Source organism: Balaenoptera ricei, chromosome 1 (genome assembly GCF_028023285.1).
Source record: "Balaenoptera ricei isolate mBalRic1 chromosome 1, mBalRic1.hap2, whole genome shotgun sequence".
In the NCBI taxonomy this organism is placed as follows: Eukaryota; Metazoa; Chordata; class Mammalia; order Artiodactyla; family Balaenopteridae; genus Balaenoptera; species Balaenoptera ricei.
This window is the reverse complement of record NC_082639.1, coordinates 95,860,311-95,882,880: the sequence shown is the minus strand read 5'-3', so window position 1 is coordinate 95,882,880 and position 22,570 is coordinate 95,860,311. Positions and strand designations below refer to the sequence as shown.

Here is a 22,570-nt window from a genome sequence, read left to right as displayed (position 1 = left end):
AAGTGAAATAAGCCAGACACAAAAGGACAAATATTGTATGATTCCATTTATATGAAATATCTAGGATAGGCAAATTTATAGAGACAGAAAGTAGAAGTTAGCAGGGGTTAGGGGGAGAGGGAAATGGGGAGTTATTGCTTAAAGGTTATGGAATTTCTGTTTGGGGTGATGAAAATTTTTGGAAATAGATAATAGTGATGGTTGTACAACACTATGAATCTAATGCCACTGAATTGTACACTGAAAAATGGTTAAAATTACAATATTTGTATTTATTTTACCACAAAGAATTTTTTTAAAGGACATACAGATAATTTTGTCTCAGAGTTATTGCTATGTTATGAAATAAAGGGGGACTGCTACTATTTTCTGGAAAAGGGAGACAGTTTTAGCTTTAGTTAGCAGTACAAGACTCTTAGATAAGCTTATTATCAGTGTTGGCCAAGTTTAGAGATGACTGATTTGTTCCAATTCACGTGACCTGTGTAATGTGACCTGACTCCGGCTTGGCAGGAGTCTTTCTTTGCCAATATTTGAATTCACTATGATATCTAAGTCCTTTAAGTTGGCTTCTAGACGAGTGAGGAAGGAATGTTGAGACTGCTAAGTTTAACACCCATTTATTCTACTTTCTTGTGAAAGGCTGTTTGAATTAAAGTATTGTTTTTGAGGGAAATTTTATAAGCTTCCCTCCAGAGTAACCTATTAAGCCACTTACATGCTTAAATTAAGTGTGTTGGATAAGATTAATATTGTGCTTATTAAATATTAATGTAGTCCCTCAGTAAGTATTTTTTTTTCTAGTAATATAGATTTGTGTTTGTCTTTATCTACATTTGTATTCTCTATGTCTCCCTTGTGACAACTGTAACTTGTATTTTTATTTGGTGTTAGGGATCCAGGATGACCATTCATTTTGGTCAATTTCTTGCTGTGGAATTCAGCAAATTAACTGATCTGATCTACTTGACTGTTAAGACTCATGGATACTATGTTATTTTTCAAAGAGCCAATATATTAAGTATTTTCTGATTGTTATTTATAGCTATCTGTATGTTTTATTCAGCACTTACAGAAGTTACTGTTGAGTGGTGACATATTCAATTGTAGTCTGCTCAAATATATTATTTTTTCTAATATTTTTAAGCTTCGAGATTCAACAGAACAATTTCAAGAATATTATAGGCAAAGATTACGCTATCAACAGCATTTAGAACAGAAGGAGCAACAGCGACAGATATACCAACAGATGCTGCTTGAAGGAGGTGTGAATCAGGAGGATGGTCCTGATCAGCAGCAGAATCTTACCGAACAATTCCTCAATAGGTTGGTCTTTTTAGTCACTTTTTTAAATATAAGGAATTATTTAAAAGCTATTAAGAGCATGCAGTAACTGCTACTTGCCATGTATAGTTTGAAATTTTAAGGCTTTTTAAGTGTTTCAAGTAGTGTGGAGTTACTTAATCTCTTCCAGTCACAGCATTCTGAGGGCTCATCTAGTTTTGTCCTTCTTCCCTTTAAATGGCCTTTCACATCTAAGCAAAGGGAGCAGTGAGAGTGGTGGTTTCAGCACACAGCCTGGAAGTAGACTACTTCTGGATCCAGCCCTGTCCCAGGGTAGCTGAGGACCTAGGGGATGTTACTACCTTCTATTTGCTTGTTTCCTCATCTATTTCACAGGGTTGCCATGAAGATTAAATGCGTTAATCCACGTGAAGTGCTTAAAACAGTAGCTGGCATAGAGTAAGCACTATATTAAGTGTTACCTGTTATTTTTATTGTTATTTTGAGAGCTTAAACTTTCAGATTCTATTGAATTCAGTATATTAAAATGATTCTTTCTTGTAATTTCTGCCAAGACAGTATGAACTTATATTATTTTTAACTATAGGAGGTAAATATATGGTAACTTTTTTTTTTTTAGAAATCAGTAAACCAGAATATGTTTGTTTATTTATTATTTATTTATAAAAATTAATTTATTTATTTTTGGCCACGTTGGGTCTTCATTGCGGCGAGCCGGGGCTACTCTTCATTGCGGTGCGCGGGCTTCTCATTGTGGTGGATTCTCTTGTTGTGGAGCATGGGCTCTAGAAGCGTTGGCTTCAGTAGTTGTGGCACATGGGCTCAGTAGTTGTGGCTAGCGGGCTCTAGAGCACAGGCTCAGTAGTTGTGGTGCACGGGCTTAGTTGCTCCATAGCATGTGGGATCTTCCTGGACCAGGGCTCGAACCCGTGTCCCCTGCATTGGCAGGCGGATTCCTAACCACTGCGCCACCAGGGAAGCCTGAATATGTATATTTAAATGAGCAAGGGTTGTTGGAAGATTGAATTAACATACATAAAAAATTACTTAGAATAATTTCTAGCATATAGGAGGTATGCCATAAATGTTGGCTATCATCATGATTATAATATGGCAATGCAGTGGCGACTGTCTTTACTTGGTTCAGTAATATTGGAAGTAATCTGCTTGACACTCTGCGTGTTATGCAAGTCAGTGAGCCTGAAACTGATCCTGTCTTCAAACCTTCACACAAGGAACTTGTATAGTGGTAATCTATAGAGTCTAGGTAGGCCTCTGAACATTCAGTTTAAGGGTCGTTTTCTTATCACCTCTGATCAAGTCAGTGGCTTATGAGGATTATCGTAATTTGATGAATTGCTACTTACAGTTCTTGGATGTCGTCTTCATACCAGTAAAAGTCATGGTTGCAGTTTGACTTCCTGACTGTTTTGCTTTTCAGTGAAAGCAGATACCTAGCATTAAGTCAGAACATGAAGTGGCAAGGTTCTGTGATTCTGGTAGTAGTAAGGATGTCCTTTCTCAGAAAAAAAGTTAAACTATTCAAGATGGTTTATTCTTCCTTTAAAGACAATTATATATAGAATTCAAATTATTTCTTATAATTTAGGATCAGTTTAGAGCATATTTATTATTTAACAACTGTTCTCAATTTCTTTAGAGATTAGAATTTTAAATTGTACTAAAGGTAAGTATGTTATAAAAATCCATAGGATAACCAGGTCTATTATAAATAAATATGAATGGGTGTTTATCCTAAGTTTTCATAAATTAGTTTCATATAAATTCTCTGTTGCTGTCTTTTTTTTTTTTTTTGGCTGCATTGGGTTTTCATTGCCACGCCCGGGCTTTCTCTAGTTGTGGCGAGCGGGGGCTACTCTTCGTTCCGGTGCACGGGCTTCTCCTTGCGGTGGCTTCTCTTGTTGTGGAGCATGGGCTCTAGGCACGTGAGCTTCAGTAGTTGTGGCAGGACTCAGTAGTTGTGGCTCGCGGGCTCTAGAGCGCAGGCTCAGTAGTTGTGGTGCACGGGCTTAGTTGCTCCACTGCATGTGGGATCTTCCTGGACCAGGGCTTGAACCTGTGTCCCCTGCATTGGCAGGCAGATTCTTAACCACTGTGCCACCAGGGAAGCCCTCTGTTGTTGTCTTAACCTTTTCTTATCTATTCTGTTTTCTAACTCTTTAAAATAATAGTTCAATCCTTTTTTTCTAGACCTTATATATCTGAGCCTGTACCAGGACATTAAAGTACCTGACTAATACCAAGGACAAATTGAATAGAGATAGAATCTAGAAATTAAAATATACTTTTTTCCCCTTAATGTTTTAGTCTTCCAAATCATTCTAGCAGCAGAGCACAGTTTCCAGAATTAAATTTTGTTTCTTCCTTCCCAGAGGCATAGAAAGAGACAGAGAAATAAGAGTCATGTTCTATAATAGAACTTACTGAAAAAAATCAACTAAAGCATGATAGGATTATTATTAACAGTAGTGTATCACTACTTTATACCTCTTGATATTTTGTTTCTGTTACTAATAATTGGCACTTATTATAGGCATATTCTGCCCCTTCCCCATCCTCCCCACTTTGAGAGAATCAATATGATATTTGCATTTTAGATTCTTTATACTTAGCATTTCCCACATTTATTTGACCTCAGGCTCTTTTTTTATGGGGAGCATTTCACAGGATTAGTGTTTCATAGAAGATTAGAAGTACTGTCTAGTTAAACATTTTAACTGATAAATATTTAGTAATGGCTGCCAACTCCTTTAATAATATTAAACTGCTCTTTTAAAGTCTTTTTTAAGCCCTAAACATACACATGCACGCATGCACAAGCACACACACGAACACTAATGTTTAATGTAGAAAAATTAGAAAATACAGTGAGCCACAATACCCCTTGGTAGTTACATCCCTTATGTAGTCCTCTCTCATACTAAATCTAGGCTGGAGAAAGTGATTCTGGGCCAGTTCTGGTCTAAATCTTAAGAGAGCCTGGCAGCTTCCTCTGTGCCCTTTGGAGCCCTGAGTCCAGCATAAGGAGTCAGGCTACCCTGACGTAGGGAGACTTGCGGTGAGGGAAAGACCCCAAGGCCACCTTGTTTTGCTCCCTGTTTTATCTCACTAGTGCCTAGATCAGAGCCTGGCAAATAGTTTTTGTAGAATGAATAAATGAATGAATGAGTGAATGTGCGGATAATAGGGATGCCACTTGACTTTGTCCCATCATGACCTGTTCTAGTCATCCATTTCTCAGTTAATATGACATTACTAGACAGATGAAATGAAAATGGCTTGTTTTGTTTTGTTGGTGAGAAATTTGATAGTGGTGATATTTTTATTATTTTGGGAAATTAATTTTCATGTTGAAAATTGAACCAAAGTTATACTGGAGAAGAAACAGATTTTTTTTTTCTGTTTTTTATGGTAAAAGGTGCTTTAAAAAAAAATCAATGATACCCGTTATGCCTATCTCCTTTACAGTGGTATACTATAGGAAAATTTGGATCTTCTTTCAGTTTCTTGGTTATGTCTTAAACTGATGATGGTAATTTTTAGTACTAAACTTGTCATATATTATATGTTATATGTGCATGTATTTACCCTCTCAAATTTTCAGTTTTCTATATGTTAGGAATATGACTAAGTTTTAATTTTAATATAATTACGTTGTTTTATTTTATAGGTCCATTCAAAAGCTAGGTGAATTAAATATTGGAATGGATAGCCTTGGTAATGAGGTGCCAGCACTCAACCAGCAATGTAATGGGAACAAAGGCAATGGATCTAATAATTCTTCCATCACTAGTTTTTCTACACCATCCCAAGACTCTAGTCAGAGATTAACACATGATGCTCCAGATATTCACACAAGCACTCCTAGTAATCCTGGATCAATAAATCACATACCTTTTCTTGAGGAATCACCTTCTTGTGGAAACCAAATGTAAGTGCTTTACTTTGTTAGACCTGGAAATGTTAACTTCATACTAATAAATAAACTTGGAAAGTTGAACTTCTCTTTGGAGCCTTACAAATGAAAGTTTTTACAGTTTATTACCTACCAAATTGTTTTTTCTGATCTGCCTTCATTTATCTATATTCTCTTATACTAACTTCTGTGTCTCTTAATAGTCTTTATTCTCCTATTTTTCTTTTTGCTTTCTTACCACCACCAAGGCAATTCTGTTTTTTTTATAAGCCATCTTACTCAGAGGTCATACAGTTTTAGGCTTTATTCCTCCCCAGTTTTTTCCCTTGCCATTGGTACCTTTCAACAAATAATCTTTTAATTCACAGACATCCAGGGCACAAGAAGATGTTTTCTGAAATGGTGGAATGATTGCAGCAAGACAGTCTTGGCAGCTCTGGTAGTTACAGCAATTGAGACTTCTTGCATATTTATGTTTTCAGTAGTCAGAGAAAAATTTTCATCTTGTTATCAGTAGACAAGTGTTAATTTATGCAATGGGAATAGTTGAGCATTTTCTTCCTCTATTATAACATTAAACACCTTTGGGAGTAGTTTGTTTTAAAATGCATAACTTGCTTTTGGCATTTGGATGTTTACAGGAATTAGCTTTATACATTTAGTATCAAAAACTCTAGTTTTATACTTAAGAATATAAGTTTATCTAATATTTGCTTCTTTATTACAGTTCCTATAACACTTGTTTTGTGTACCCCCCAAACTAGAACTCAAATTTTAAAATTGGTTTTTATTTTTATCAAAGTAATATACATACATGGTTTAAAAGGACAAATAGCACTTCAAGGCTTAAAACAAAACAGAATCCCCTCTCTTACCCATCTTTGTCCATGGCTTCTGTTTCCAGTAGGCTGCCATTTTCAACCTAGTTAGCTGTTTCTTTTGCTATGTATCTCCACATTTCTGAATAATCTGCTTCTATTGCTGTTTTTATTATCCCTTGATTCCCTGCCAATTAGATTTAGCTACCATACCTTAGCCACAACACATTAATTTTGTCTACACCTTCTTCTAATATACATCAATTTTTGTTTAAATCGGTATTCCGTGTTAACATTACTATGGCCATGTAAATGTTATTTACAACTGAGTCATATAATATGAATATATTTCCTTTCACAAAACTTTTTTGTTTTTCATGGGGGGAGTAATTGCCTCATTTTTGGTGTGCATGTGTATGTGTATACATGCTTAGTTTTCTTGGTACTAAACTATCTGCAGATGCTGTGACAGAACTGTAAAATCATAAAACTCCTCATTACAGTAAAAAATATTAGGTACTTTCTCTTTCCATTTTTTTTTCCCCCTGGGAGACACCCCTCCAAGATCACTCCTGGTTCACTTTATATTCATTGCTTCTAAGTCATTTTATTCAGGCCTAGAGAGTCCTGGGACTTTCCTTCACCATTCTCCTGGGAGTTTCCTTTGCCTGTTCCCTGTATTGGATCCCCTGTTTTAGGATCTCATGTAGTTTTCTGAAAACAGGTACATCAGAGTAGAAGTTTCTGAGATCTTGCATGTCTAAATATTTCACATTTGACTTGTTAGTATAGCTGAGTATAGAATTCTAGAATGGAAATCATTCCTCAGAGTTTCGGAGTCATTGCTACATGCTCACGTACATATTGAAAAGTCTGATGCCATTGTGATATGATCCTTTGTATGAGGACTGCTGCTTTTTCCACTCTGGGATTTTTTAGGACTTTGTCTTCCCTGATGTTCTAACACTTCATGATGATACACATCAGAGTAGGTCTATTTTACTTCATTTTGCTGGATATTTCGTGGGCTCTTTTAAGCTGGAAACTTAAGTGCTAGAATATTGAAAACATTTATGTAGCAATTTTCTTGCCTCCATTTTCTATTGATTAATTTTTTCTGGTATCATTTTTATTTTCTAAGCTCTTTCTTATTCTCTAATTTTCCTTATATTTTTTAATAGATATTTTTCTTGTTTCCTGGATTCATTATTTCCCCTTATATTTCTTAGGATTTTAATTATATTTTTGTAGCTTTTGTTTCCTTAATTGTCTTCCTTCTTCCAAATACCTTTCTTGTTTATTTTAGTCTCCGTTTTTTTTGTTTTGTTTTGTTTTGTTTTTGGCTGCGTTTCACGGTTTGCAGGATCGTAGTTCCCCGACCAGGGGTGGAACCTGGGCCCCCGCAGTGGAAGCATGGAGTCCTAACCACTGCACCACCAGGGAATACCCTAGTCTCTGGTTTTTATTTAGGAGGCTTTCTTCAAGCATTTGACTATTGGGAGTGAGGCGTTTTTTTAAAAAGCTGATTGGAAGGAAGGGCCACATGTATGGATGCATGTGTTTACCTGTTGGCCTCACCAAAAAGTGATTAAATGGAAACATTGTTTTATTGTGGGACCCTGAACTGTCCAGTTTCTGTTAGTCTTTTCTCATGGGCCAGATAATTTTTCTAAAGAGCAATCCAGGTTCCTGCCTGGGTTAGGATTTAAGCATAGCAACCAGGATTCTGGAACTAAGCAGGGAAAAGGTAGTTGGCATCTGACTATAAAATTTGTGAACTTTGACTTAATCTCTTTTCTAGAATGACTTCTCATTCCTTCCTTACAACTAACTATGCTTTGTGTTATGGAGTCCAGAGCCTCTTAACAAATGGCTCCAGAGAGTAACTATGACTGGAGTCAGTGGGTGTCATTTGCCAAAAAAATAAATATTAGAGATTGAAAGGATAAATTAGTTTCTGTTTTGATATTCAGAGTAAACTGTACTTGAATTTCTATTCACACAGCTCATCAGAACATTCGGTCATTAAGCCACCTCTTGGAGATTCTGCAGGGAATCTGTCAAGATCAAGAGGGGAAGAGGTAATACTTAGGGGAAGGAAGGTTCATTATTTTTATATTTACTTGCAAATTTTGTCAAGGAATTCTCAATTTAAAGAAAGAACAATAGTTCTTTGTTCATTATTATAGTGATAATATAATGACTATGACTAGGAATAGTCATTATTGTTAATGCTGGTAGTTACCTCAGGGTAGTTGAGCTTTCACTGAGTGAAGTGAAGGGGTTGCCTGGCAAATCACATTTTGAGAGTATTCATATTAATTGTCCAGTGGTGATCTTGGCGCATGAGCTAGGGCTGTGTCACTACTCTCTGAACCCTGTGGTTAATTAGTTAAGGTATTATTATATCTTCACTCCTTTGGACTTCTCATCAATGCATTTGTTTTTTGCTTTGGAACCAAATATCCTTCCCTAACCAGTGTACACCTTCACTCTATCTTATTTTCTCTAGTTCAAATTTTTACCCCATAAACAATAATTATTTCAGATGCTTATGGGGCCAAACAGGTAACATAAGTGAATAAAGTTGACTTTTTTTGTGATAAGTACATAGGAATATTTGTCCCTTGCACAAAGAAATATGCTGGCCTAGTGTTTCTAGTTCTTTTGATTTTCAAGAAAAGCTAGAAAGTTAGATTTTTATGTGAAATCTATTTTTTCAATGGCAACAAATTAAAAAAAAATTTAAATACACTGGAGAAGAGCAGGTAAAGTTAATTTTGGCTCTGCCACTTCTGCTGTAAAGCAACCCTTAGTAATTATTATTAATGTGCTATCGGCCATTTAATCAATTAGTCATTCTCCTCCATTTTTCTCTTATCTACCCATGCTATTCATTTGGTAAATAGTCACCTTTCTTGTATATGGATTAATGGAAAATGTAGTATTTCTAGTCAAATTGATATGAATAATACAAGAATTCAATTCAGTTACGTAAGACAAACAGAGTGTAATATATTAGGTTTAACTCCTACTCCCCCATGAGGATGTATTGCTGAATACATTAAAGTTTGGGTAGGGAGATGCATAGTCTCTTCATTGATATAATCACTATGGATTCTAGAGCTCTCAGCATACAACCAGAGCTGAAGTGATTTGCCTTTGGAACGTATGAATGTCAGGTGCATACGCAAAGACAGAATTTGGTTGGGTCTGTGCACCACACCCAGCCTGGAGGGCTCTGTTCCAGGTCCAGGGTCCAGTCCTGGTCAGGGTAGCAGGGTGGTTTCAAATGATACCAATAATAGCAGTCACCAAAGCTTTGATACAGAGCTGTTTCAACTTGCCTTCCTCAGAAGAGGGCTGTGGACAGACAGGTTGACAGTTTAAAATAGAAATGAGGCTGAAATTAAATGTTCTGATTAAAATCATTTTTACAGTTTTAAAAGGGTATTTTACAATTTGAGTTTGAAATATTAAAGTAGTCATTGCTGGAAATAATGGCAAACTTTTTTTTTTTAACCCTAAAATGATTAAATAATAGTGTTTTATATTTCCTACCTTTAGAAACATGAACAGTTTTCTGTTTTTGTAAGAACTATGCATGTGGACTATTTTTTTCCTTGACAGTTAAAGAGAACTTAATATGGGAGTGCATATTCTTATATTTTGTCATAGTAAGCGAAGAAAAACTTGAATGTCTGTGATCTGTGTGAGCTTAGATTAGCAATGAGTAGCAAAAATAGAAAAATTGGGCTTAATTTGGATTTGCCATTCAAAAGAATGTATGATTGTAGATAATGAACATTAAAGTGATGAAGTGAATAATACAGTTCAGATGAATTTAAAATGAGATAAGGACAAATTCTTTCAAATTCATGTTTTTATAGAATGACTTTCATATTCATTCTTTCCATAGGATGACAAATCAAAAAAGCAGTTTGTTTGTATTAATACCCTAGAAGACACACAAGCTGTTAGAGCAGTGGCTTTTCATCCAGGTGGTGGTCTGTATGCTGTCGGTTCAAATTCAAAAACTCTGAGAGTATGTGCCTATCCAGAAGTAATTGATCCAAGGTAAGGATAGATGATTATTGGCACATTATTGTGCCATTCTTACTTTAGTTTTTAATTTAGCTATATGGTCCCTTTTTTAAGAATTGCCATTCAGTAGTGTTTAATTTTTATTTCTTTTCCTTTTATTAAGCTTTTACATTTTTGTTTTCAATACTTAGGAAATATACATAAGAATCATCCATTAACTTTTTTTTTAAAATTAATTAATTAATTTATTTTTAGCTGTGTTGGGTCTTTGTTTCTGTGCGAGGGCTTTCTCTATTTGCGGCAAGTGGGGCCACTCTTCATTGCGATGCGCGGGCCTCTCACTATCACGGCCTCTCTTGTTGCGGAGCACAGGCTCCAGACGCGCAGGCTCAGTAGTTGTGGCTCATGGGCCTAGTTGCTCCGCGGCGTGTGGGATCTTCCCAAACCAGGGCTCGAACCCGTGTCCCCTGCATTAGCAGGCAGACTCTCAACCACTGCGCCACCAGGGAAGTCCCGCATCCATTAACTTTATAAGTTGTTTTTCATAAAATGTTTTTCATTAGGCCATTGTTCACTCAGTAGTCTAGTTTTCTTTATTTTCATGGTTTTTGTTAATTTTTAAAAAAATCTGCAAGATCCTTCTATTCTAGCTTAATTACATAAAGACAAAGTATTGCTGGTTGTAGACTTGGAGAAAATATAAAATGTCTTACACTACAAAGAAGTATTAGGTTGAACTATATGAAATTGCTGATATTTGACCATTTTGACCTAGAAAGATTCAATTTTCATTCAGTCAACCTAATTATGATTTTAGTCTCTTGTTTTAACAGATTATGGGATTTGAAAATAAGAGATATATCTCTAAAGGCATATGTCGCAAAAAACCAGGCACATGACCTTATGTATTAGGTGTACAACTAATTCTTTAAAGTTACTGAGAAAGCATATACCTTAGATATAATCTCACAGAAAACCAAATTTGAACTCTTTTTGTCAATTTATTTGTCAAGGCTTTTACTATCAAAATAAATAGGCATTATAAAGGTCAAGAACTATTTGGTAGATTTTGTGGTTAGAGAAATGGCCACAAATGGAATAGTTTTCATACCAGTAGACAAAAACACTCAAACAAAACAAGCTACACATCTTTAAAAATTTAAAAATAAAAAGCAGTACATGTCATAATATGTTTTGGAAACTTTTTACAACCCTTAGGCTTTTTTATTATAACCCCAGAGAACAGAGGGGTGAGATTATTTATTTATTTGCATTTTTTGGTATATCTCTGTATCTGAAACTAGAAATTTAGGCTTTTGGACTGCAGTAGCATTTAAAGGTTGGGAAGGGGAATAGGGATCATGTTAGATGATAGTAATATAATTTATTGGTGCTCATTGTGTTAGTTAAGTAGGATTATATGAGAGAGAATAGGCAGAATTCCAGATCAGGGTGTGGAAAAGAGCAACAGTTATGTAGGCAGAGCCAAAGACTTTGTATATTTAAGGTTAATCTGATCTTAAATTGACTTTCCTCTTTTGTATTTCTCATGCTGGCACAGATGTTTCATAGACTCCCTTGAAGAAACTGATTTTTATGAAAATAAATTCATCTATTTAACAAATATATTTTGAGCTCCTTCTATGTGCTAGGCTTTGGGGATAGTTGTGAGTAAAACAAACATGTTCATTGACCTATGGAACTTCTGTTTTAGTGGAGAAGATGGATATTATGGAGATAGGCACACTAATAAATGTAATTATACATTGTGGTAGGTGCTATGAAGAGAAAGTACAAGGTGCTGTAACATAGTAAAACGGGAGATGAGGGAACTGGGGAGTCAGGGTAGGACCTCTTTGAAGAAGAGGTGTTAAAGCTGAGATCTGAGGGTGAGTAGAACCTAGCCATGTGAAGAGAAGGGAGAAGATAGTAATTAGAGGGAACATGAAGTGAGAAAGAGCTTGGCTTTTTAAGGAACCAAAACAAGTTCGGATCGGCTGGAGTATTGTGAGCTGTAGTGTGATGAGGCTACAGAGATAGATGTGAACTATATTATGCAGTTTTGTATACATTTTGGATTTTATGGTGAGTGCAGTGGGAAGCTGCTGAAAGTTTTCAGCAGAACAGTATTGTGATGTAAACTCTGGGTCAGATGGCAATAAGATTGGATGCTAGGAGAAAGGTAGGAGGCTGTTGTCAATGGCTGGTGTGATGGCAGTGGAAAATGGATGGAGGTAAAATCCATTTAAAGAAAGAATTGGTTGGCCCTGGCAATGAACTGGTTGTCCAGCTGAAAAGAGAATCTTGATCTGATTTATTTTCTCTATCACTATTAAGTACCTTGTAAGTGTTGAAGATTTATCAATATTCTTATTTCTTAAAAATTTCTTAATTATGAAAATTTTAAGCATACCCAGAAGTAGAGATTAGTACACTGAAATGCATTTGTCAAGATTTTTGTCATATTTCTTCATCCTTTTTGTTTACTAAAGTATTTTAAGGTAAATCCTAGATATGTCATTTCACCCTTTAGGATGAATTTCCAAAAACATGTACATTTTCTTACATAGACTTGATGTTATCATTATACCTATAGTATCTTAATATTAGTCTATGTTTTAAAGTACAGATAAGATGCTACTACTCCACTAAACCAATGTTATACTCCCAATAAAGGCCAAGCTATCGAGGAGCATGGCATTTAGGACCTTCCCCAGCTGTGCTTGCTGCTCCTCACCCATCATGTCTGTCCCACTCAGTCTCTGGAATGCCCCAGGCTTCTCCCCACCAGTCCCACAGACTTTTTCCCATGCTGCATGCTGGGCTGGTCTCCCCACTATATTTTATCTTCACTGAAGCAGTTTTCCTGCCTTCATCTTTTTCTGTAATAATTCTCCCTGTCCTTTAAGACCTAGTACCTTGTATTGGACTATAATATTTATACTTGCTTTACTGTATGTGGGTAGTCATGAAACATCTCCCCCTGCCAGATATTAAACTCAGGACAGAGCTCTTGCCGCTTTTATTTTTTCTCTGTCCTTTTCTCTATCCTTTGCCTTCCCCTAGCCCCAGGCAATTGCTCATATTATATGTTTAATAAATGTTTATTGAACTTTTTGAATTAGAAGCATCATTAGCTCTTTTTAAAATTCTTTTGGGAATTGAAAGATATATGAAAATATGTGAAATGAAGACTTAGAAAATATCCTCTTCCCTATGTGGTCTGAAATAAGACTTAAGATTAGTATAATAATGGTTAATAATTTTACTTTTGGATTTTAAATATGCTTTAAATTTATTTCATCTAAGAGTTTGAAAATTGTTAACATATTGTCTGATACTTTTTTTGCTCCCTCCCTCAAGAACAACCATAATGCAGAACTTCACATTCACTTCACATTCATTAACCTTAGTAAGCAAGAAATTGAAATATCTTTTTGCGATTTTTCTTTCTAGTGCACATGACATCCCTAAGCAGCCAGTGGTACGTTTTAAAAGGAATAAACATCACAAAGGATCCATTTACTGTGTGGCCTGGAGTCCTTGTGGACAGTTATTAGCGACAGGATCAAATGACAAATACGTCAAAGTGCTGCCCTTCAATGCAGAGACTTGTAATGCAACAGGTAGGGGCCGAGTATGTAAGCAGTAGCTTGCCAGTGTGTTCTTTATGTTTCCCCATGTGTGTCTCTGATATAGCTCTGTATTATTTTTAGTAAAATCTAAGAATATACCATTAAGAATTTTTTTACATTCTAATTGCTTGCGTTCATGAGGCATTATCCTTTTTTAACCAGTTCTTACAAGGTGGCCAGGTGGTGTCTAATCCTCAGAAAATTTGTGTCATCAGAAAAATAACTTTTAAATAACTTCCAGAATTGTATTAGTGAATATTTTCCAGAGAGTATCTGTTTTTTCTTTCATTTTCTTTGGGATAAAAGCCAAGAAGGTAACTCTACATATAGCTCTGTTTTAGTGATGATGATAACCTAGTCGGTATTTTGATTTCTTGAAGTTTTTTACTCAGTAAAATGAAATTGATTATTATATCAATTCCAAAATGAAAATATAAACCATACCATTCTACCGTTCTACTACTCTTGGTCAGTTTGGAGGCAGTTTAGCAATCTCAAATTATCACAGTAAGTTGAGCAGCGTCTTTTTTTAAAATTCTTATTGCTGTTTCAGGACCGGATCTGGAATTTAGTATGCATGATGGGACAATCAGAGACTTGGCATTTATGGAAGGCCCAGAAAGTGGTGGAGCTATTTTGATAAGTGCTGGAGCAGGGGATTGTAACATTTATACAACCGATTGTCAAAGAGGACAGGGCCTCCATGCTCTGAGTGGGCATACCGGTATGTGATATCAGTCTCAGATGCTACTCTTCTTTTTGTTCATCCCATGCTTTTCCCCCCTACGCATTTTCATTAATGGGGGTATATTGCATCAAAAGGGATTTCTTCAGGACAGGAAATTTTTATTTCAAAAATCTAAATTGTGAACTTTGGATAACAACACAGTAATGATAGCTCACATTTTCCTTTACTTAGACACATAATTCCTTAATTTAATCCTCACAACAATCTTATAAGGCCAGAAGTTCTATCTCCATCTTATACGTGGAAAAGGCAAAACTTGAAAAAGGCAAAATGACTTGCTCATTATCTTACTGCCAAACATGGCAGAACAGGTCTGTCCCTTCCAAAGCTGGTGATCTAATCCCACAATCCTGTGCTTCCTCTTTGGAAAATTTGCCCTAATTTCAAATGATAATATCTTTTCAGTACTAATTATGATGTCCTGAAATATTTGACTCACCAAAAAAGGTTAAGTTTATAAAGCATGGTTTTGATGTGCCTTTTACTGAATTTAATTTTTTGAAAATTGCCAATATATTTGATATATTATATATAGAAAATCCCTGCCACACAGTATATTTGATTAACTAGATTAGACGTGCTCAACAGTTAAGGAGTACTTAGCTTTGAATGTGTTATAGAAAAATACTGTTCCACAGTACTCACTGATTATATGATCTTTTATAGGGCATATTTTAGCGCTTTACACTTGGAGTGGCTGGATGATTGCGTCTGGTTCCCAAGATAAGACTGTTAGGTTCTGGGATCTCCGTGTACCAAGCTGTGTTCGCGTTGTTGGCACAACATTCCATGGAACTGGTAGGTTTTTTGGAATGTAAATAAATTTATATGAGAAAGAAACTTTATAGATTGCACTTACTTCTTCTCCCCTGCAAAACATGTTAAAAAAAAAAATAGGAACAATAGAAACTAACTACTTGGCATTTTATTGATTACCTTAAATTCTTACAAAATGCTTTCATCTGTTACTTTATTTGTAAAAATAATATTCAGCTAAGGAAACCAAGGCCTGAGGAGATTAAGTATCATGCCCTAATTATTCTGTTAGCAGGGTCGTTTTAGAACTCAGACCTTTTTAAAAAAACATTTTTTAATTGCATACACGTGGCAAAAATTGAGCAAAAGGGTGTAAAACATTTTCTTCCCACTCCTGTTTCTTGGTGTCTTTCCCTAAGGGACCAGTTTCTTATTTATTCTTCTAGGAATATTCTGTAAGTATATAAGCAAGTAACTCCAGTCAAACTAAGCTACCTATCCTTAAACATTTTTATTCCTTTCCTTTAAACATTTTCTCATGTAATTCCTCCTGATAGCCTCTTCTTTTCTCTATCAAAAATTCAAGCAAAGATTATTTCTAATTACATATATGTGTAATACATGTAAACACATTCTCTCTTATTTATACTGTTTACTATTCTTCAAGCTCTTATGTCCCTTTTTTCTGTTAAGTCTTCGCAGGCCACTTTGGTCTAGAGTAGTGCTCTTCAATCTTATTTTCATTATCGCTTCCCCTAAGGAGAAAAACAAAATTAAATTTTTTCCTAACAAAAGAAATTAAATACTAAGGAATGAGATTTTGGTTTGGTAGGGCTGAACTTCGAAGGGCTACAAACCATTGTTAATATTTAGGATTTTTTTGTCCTCTGAGAACCATTTTGCACCCCCATGGAGGCATTATTCCGTGGCCTAGAGTCAAGGGTCCAACCTGTAGACTCAGAGCTTATTTTTTGTTCAGTTCCTGTTGGCAGTTAATCATGTGTTGCTTAGAGATATTTCCCACACTGTGTCCTAAAACATATTTTGTTATTTAATCTTTTGTTCCCCCAACTAGACTCTGAGCTGGGTATGGGAGAATTTCTGGACACTTACCCAGCAGTGAAAACACTGCATTAGGAAAAGTGGCTCATCTATTGCACTATAGGTAATGCTGCTCCAGGGGGTTCTCCCAAAGGACAAAAAAAAGGAGCTTTCTCATGTCTCACAGAATCTTGCTTCATATATCCTCTAAAAAAAGGATGCAAGTATTTATTGGTTGACAGTTTGGATTTTTCCATAACTGAACAGTATTGATAAGCTACATTAAATCTTTAGTGTATGGTTCAGTGAACATAAGTAGCTGTTGCAGTTTAGCTATATTGATTTTTGCATATCGAACCTTCCATTCCTCCTGCTATACAGGCAGTGCAGTGGCATCTGTAGCGGTAGATCCCAGTGGCCGTCTCTTAGCCACAGGACAAGAAGATTCCAGCTGCATGTTATATGACATAAGAGGAGGAAGAATGGTACAAAGTTACCACCCTCATTCCAGTGATGTTCGCTCTGTTCGATTCTCTCCTGGAGCTCACTACTTGCTAACAGGATCCTATGATATGAAAATAAAGGTGACAGACCTACAAGGTGATGGAAATTGACCTCTTTCCTTTTTTTTAGTCTTTCCTATTCTATTTGGAATCTTTCTTTTATGTTAATCTAGTGTGATTGACTATACAACATTTTCAACTTTTAGTTTTATAGCTTTTACTGAGCAAATTACTTGGTAAATGTATTGAGAAGAATTGTAACAAATTATTAAATTGAGCGAATAGTCTTATTTTTATTGTTAAATAGTTTTTAAAATATTTAAAAGAATCAACATTTTTTATACTGAATCATTTTGAGTTCAATGATGGTAGATGTTAAAATATACATTTATGTATCAATACTCCTGCTGCTACTTTAAAATAATGTAGTGTATAATCGGTATAATTATATCTTCAGTATCTAGTTTTGTTTTTAAATGTACATTAAGCAAATATTTACTGTGTACCAACTATGGACAGACAGAGAGATGAATAAGACAGGTAACTTTCTTCCTGATGGAGCTTACATTTTAGAGGTCAGTAAAAAGCAAACCAGTAAACTGTAATTTTAGGTATTGGCAAGTGCTGTTAAACGATTAGCAAGGCAGGAGAGAGTGACAGGGTGGCTAGGGGAAGACTGTGCTGGGCAGGCTAGAGTAGGTCTCACCAGGGAGGTGCCATTTGCACAGAGACCTGGTGAGAAGAACAAGCTGTGCCAGGACCTTAGGAACAGACCATAGCACGGTCAAGGTGCTGAGGCAGGAATGGATTTGGCTTGCTCATGACACTGCAAGAAACCAGTGTGGCTGGAACTTAGTGAACCGAGGGAGAGAGAGGCAGGAGAATAAATCAGAGGTAGGGTTTTGTAGGCATTTTAAAAAGCATAATAGGAATCCTTCGGAAGATTTAAAATAGGGAGTGATATGGTCTGAAAATTTTAAAAATAATTTTGAATTATAGGGAGAGTGTGTAAGTATAAATATCTGTGAGGAGGCAATTGGACCAATTCAGGTGGAAGATGATGGTGGCTTGGACTAGGGTTGTAAAGGTGGAGGTAGTAAGAAGTGACTGAATTACGGATGTATTTTAGTTTGTTTCTGTTAAGTTTGCGGAGTGAGGGAAAAAGGAATCAGTGCTGATTCCTAGGTGTTGGGCATGAGCAAGCAGATGATACCATTGAGATGAGGAAGACAGGTAGGGAGAGGAACAGGTTTAGGCAAGAAAATCAAGAGTTTGTTTTAAACAAGTTACACTTAAGGTGACTGTCAAGGCAGTCAAGTGAGATGTCAAATAGCTGTTTGTCTACTAGTCGAGCTCAGGTGAGAAGTCAAGGTTGGAGATGAAATGTGCATGAATCTTAAGTATATAAATGGCTGTGGTAGTATGGTACTAGGTGAAATTTCATAGGAGATGAGGTATACAGGGAACAAGAAATTTGAAGGCTGACTGTTGGGATTCACCAAACTTTAACTCAGGAAGAAGAGGACAAACATCAAAGGAGGCTGAGGTGCAGTGGCACTGAAGTCAGGGAGATATCAAGGGGAGAGAGTTTCAAGGAGAGAGTGGCAGCCGTGTCATGTTGCTGTGTATATGTTACCAAATACTGCTCACATAATTAGGTCTTCAGTAATTTAAACTGTTTAAACTTTTCAATGTACTATATTAATATATTAGGCTTTTATATACTGTAATGTCTTAAAGTAATAGGAAGTCTATGAAATCTGTATATATTTTGTACTGTAAGTCAAATCTCTTTTCTTTAATTTAGGAGACCTCACTAAACAGCTTCCTATCATGGTGGTGGGGGAACACAAGGACAAAGTCATTCAGTGCAGGTGGCACACCCAGGATCTTTCCTTCCTGTCGTCCTCTGCAGACAGAACTGTAACCCTCTGGACGTACAGTGGATAGAGTACAGCCAATGTCAGTCTATGCAGTGAGGGCACAGACTTAAGACTACTGAGTTGTGAACATTACAGATTTGAAGAACACAGACTGACCTGGAAGGTGGCTTAGCACGAGGAGGCCCCTTATTACCACGTATCCCTGTGATAGGAGCTGTTGGGTGGTGTTATTCTGCAGTGCTTTCAGTCTTCCATGTGAGCTCGTGCTGCTGTGACCTGCTATATGTAGTCTTGTTGCCAAAGTCTGCGGAAGAGCTCTTATGTTGTCAGTGTGCGCTCTAAGTCAAGGTGGCTGATGTGTTTACAGTTTAGTATTAAATGCATTCCTTGGTCTTCGCCTAAATGACAGTTTTATATACACATTGAAACTGAACTATACTTTAAGCATATTATTACATGTAATGCAACCAAGTTCTACACAGATTAAACATAGATATTCAGAAATTACTTTTGCTTTTCTCACAATCCCATGATATTGTATCACTTGTCAGCTAGAGATCAGAATTTTATATGTCTCCCCAGAGTTAACATTGTTGTTTTAACTAAGGATCACTATGGAGTTTAAAAGTGGGTGGAAAACTGCTTCTTAGTTCATTATGTGGTATAGGCCTTTTCTTTTTTCTTAAACCCAGGGATAGAATTACTCTTTTGTCACATTATTTTGTTTCAGGCTTCAAAGGTAAATGTGTTTGCTTCAGAAACTTGTTAATTTCAATTTTTTGGATGCAACAAGATACCTCCCTTCTAAACTGTACTGTAGGCAGAGCAGCAGCGTTATGTGATGCAACACTTGATGGTACAGTAAATTTACTGGCTAGCAGTTTTCCTCTTCAAAATTAAAAACTTTGCCATAGACTATAGCATGGCTTGAAATGCTATGTCTGCATGATAATTTAAAATGGAAAATTTAAACTTTGCACTCCAAAAGCTTATTTGGATTCTTTTCTTGCACTGTTTTGTGTAATGCAGAATAATTATTTTATTTCTATGGCATTGTAGATCCTAACATTTATGTATCTTTATTTTCATAATGTACAGTAATTTTACTTTAAATTATTAAATAGCCTATTTTATTTATTTCAAATGAAGTTGAGTTGGTTCTAATTATTGAACTGTCTGTGCACTGTATGTAGCAAGCATTTTTCATCTATTGTATACAAGTGGAAAGGGTATTAGAAGTGTAACTGTGCTATTATTTCAATAAAGACCTCTTGACACCTTAAACTATTCCTGTTCCTCAGTGTCGGTGGTTTTCAGTTTAGAGTGTTGTTTTTTCCAGTGTACTTGGAAGTAGTGTGGTCCAGTGGATGAACCCCACAATCACCTTCTTAAGTTTCTTTTTAAATTTCTCATAGTAACTTACTTTTAAATCCTTCACAACTGTATTACTTTTGTGTGTCTTCTCTTTTATTCACTATCTAGAGAACTTTATATACTGAATGTATTGTAAAAGTTAATAGAAGCTGGGCAAAATATATAAATTCTAACTTTGACTACAAATACGTTGAATTGAGTACTTTAGAAATAAAATATGATTAGCTTGTGGATATTCAGTAGTACAGTTTTCCTACCTCTCAGGCATGCAGAAGGGAATTCTGCTAAAAACAGGCCACAGGCTCCTTTAGTTTACTTTTTCATACTTAGTTTTACACATTTTAGATACTATAGCAGGCCATTAGTGTTAATTTAAAACTAGAAAAAAAGGGCAATTTCTTGATGTAGGCCAGATCAACTTCATGGTAAAAAGTGTTCATAAAATTATGTATTCTACCTCCATCACTGTCAAGGAGAAAACTTTAAGATCCTCCCATATGTTGGGTATTTTTACTTTGCAGTGCATTAGATATAAGCACTAGAAATTATCTTACTTATTTCAGTAACTGTCTGGTTACATATGTCCTTTTTCCTGTGCCTCCACACTGTCTTCTGCATGGAGGTGAATAGATTCTTGGAGGTTCATGTGAAAGAGAAAATATGAGAACTGAGGTATCTCTAGTCTCTGAATCCTCTGTTGGGGGTTCAGGGAAGGAGAGTGGGGATGGGAGGGTGGTGTAGAAGTTCTTGACTTCTCCCTGGCAGAAGCTTCAGAGGTCTGATTCAAATTTCACTTTTTAAAAAAATGTTATTTTTAGTTTTATTTTTAATTTTTTTGGCCATGCTGCACAGCTTTCAGGATCTTAGTTCCCTGACCAAGGATTGAACCCGGGCCACGGCAGTGGAAATGTCAAGTCCTAACCACTGGACAGCCGGGGAATTCCCCAAATTTCATTTTTTTAATGTTTAATCATTTTTTTAAAAATTGTGATAAGCCAAAGGACATAACAGTGAAAGGGCAACCCATGAAATCAGAGAAAATACTTGCAAATCATGTCTGATAAAGGATTAATATCCAGAATATATAAAGAACTTCTACAGCTCAACAACAACCAAAAAAAAAAAAGTCTGATTAAAAAATGGGCAAAGGTCTGGAGCCTGTGCTCCGCAACAAGAGAGGCCACGGTAGTGAGAGGCCCGCGCATCGCGATGAAGAGTGGCCCCCGCGTGCCGCAACTAGAGAAAGCCCTAGCACAGAAACAAAGACCCAACATAGCAAGCAATCAATCAATAAATAAATCTTTAAAAAAAAATGGGCAAAGGACTTGAATAGACATTTCTCCAAAGAAGATAAGACAAATGGCCAATAAGCACATGAAAAGATACTCAATATCATTAATCATTAGGGAAATGCAATTGAAAACCACTGCACACCCAATAGGATGGCCGCTATCAAAAGAACTAAGTGTTGGCATGCATGTGGAGAAATTGGAACTCTTGTGCATCGTTGGTGGGAATAAAAAATGGTGCAGCTGCTGTGGAAAACAGTATGGTGGTCCCTCAAAAAACTAAAAATAGAATTACCGTTTGATCCAGTAATCCCACTTCTAGGTATATATGCTCAAAATAATTGAAATCAGTGTCACAAAAAGATATTGTACACTGATGTTCATAGCAGCATTACTCACAAGAGCCAAAATGTGCAAGAAACTGGAGTCCAACAGATAAATGGATAAACTGTGGTATACAATACAATAGAATATTATTCAGCCTTTAAAAAGGAAGGACATTTTGATATACGTTACAACATGGATGATCCTTGAGGATATTATGTTAAGTGAAATAAGCCAGTCACAAAAAGACAAATATTGTATGATTCCACTTGTATGAGGTACCTAGAGCAGTCAGAGTTATAGAGATACAAAGTATCTTTGGTGTGCAGGTGGCTGGGGGCAGGGAGGAAATGATGAATTGTTTAAGGTGTACAGTGTTTCACTTTTGCAGGATGAAAAGATTCATGGAGATGGATGGTGGTGATGGTTGCACAACTATGAATGTACTTAATGACACATCTGTACACTTAAAAATGGTTAAGATGGTAAATTTTATGTCAGGTGTATTTTTAAAAAAATATTTATTTATTTTGGTTGCTCTGGGTCTTAGTTGTGGCATGCGGGATCTTTTAGCTATGGCCTGCGGACTTTCTTAGTTGCAGCATGCTGACTCTCAGTTGCAGCACGCATGCCGGATCTAGTTCCCCGACCAGAGATCCAATCTGGCCCCCCTACATTGGGAGCACGGAGTCTTACCCACTGGACCACCAGGTAAGTCCCTGTCCGGTGTATTTTAATTTAAAAAAATTGTGATAAGCAACACGCACACTCAAGTGTACTACATGATATACCAAATTTTAACTCACTTTTAAACTTGCTGCCAATAACTTTTGCGTACACCTCCCATTTCTTCCAAGTGTGTAAAACTCATTATTTCCTCTTTGGAGAATTTTTCTGAGCTTGCAAGGCCAGT

At 36.2% G+C, this 22,570-nt stretch overlaps 1 protein-coding gene across 1 annotated transcript in view; it reads left to right on the top strand.

Annotated features, from left to right (window-relative positions):
- Positions 1–19,954, top strand: part of WDR47 (WD repeat domain 47) — a 54,267-nt gene extending 34,313 nt beyond the window's left edge. The window contains exons 7-15 of the mRNA XM_059927110.1: positions 1,148–1,326; positions 4,997–5,257; positions 8,066–8,141; positions 9,980–10,137; positions 13,561–13,730; positions 14,293–14,463; positions 15,154–15,285; positions 16,666–16,884; positions 18,595–19,954. Coding sequence (XP_059783093.1) covers positions 1,148–1,326; positions 4,997–5,257; positions 8,066–8,141; positions 9,980–10,137; positions 13,561–13,730; positions 14,293–14,463; positions 15,154–15,285; positions 16,666–16,884; positions 18,595–18,737 — 1,509 coding nt within the window. The 3' untranslated portion in view covers positions 18,738–19,954. The remainder of the gene's footprint in view (positions 1–1,147; positions 1,327–4,996; positions 5,258–8,065; positions 8,142–9,979; positions 10,138–13,560; positions 13,731–14,292; positions 14,464–15,153; positions 15,286–16,665; positions 16,885–18,594) is intronic.
- Positions 19,955–22,570: the final 2,616 nt, after the last annotated feature.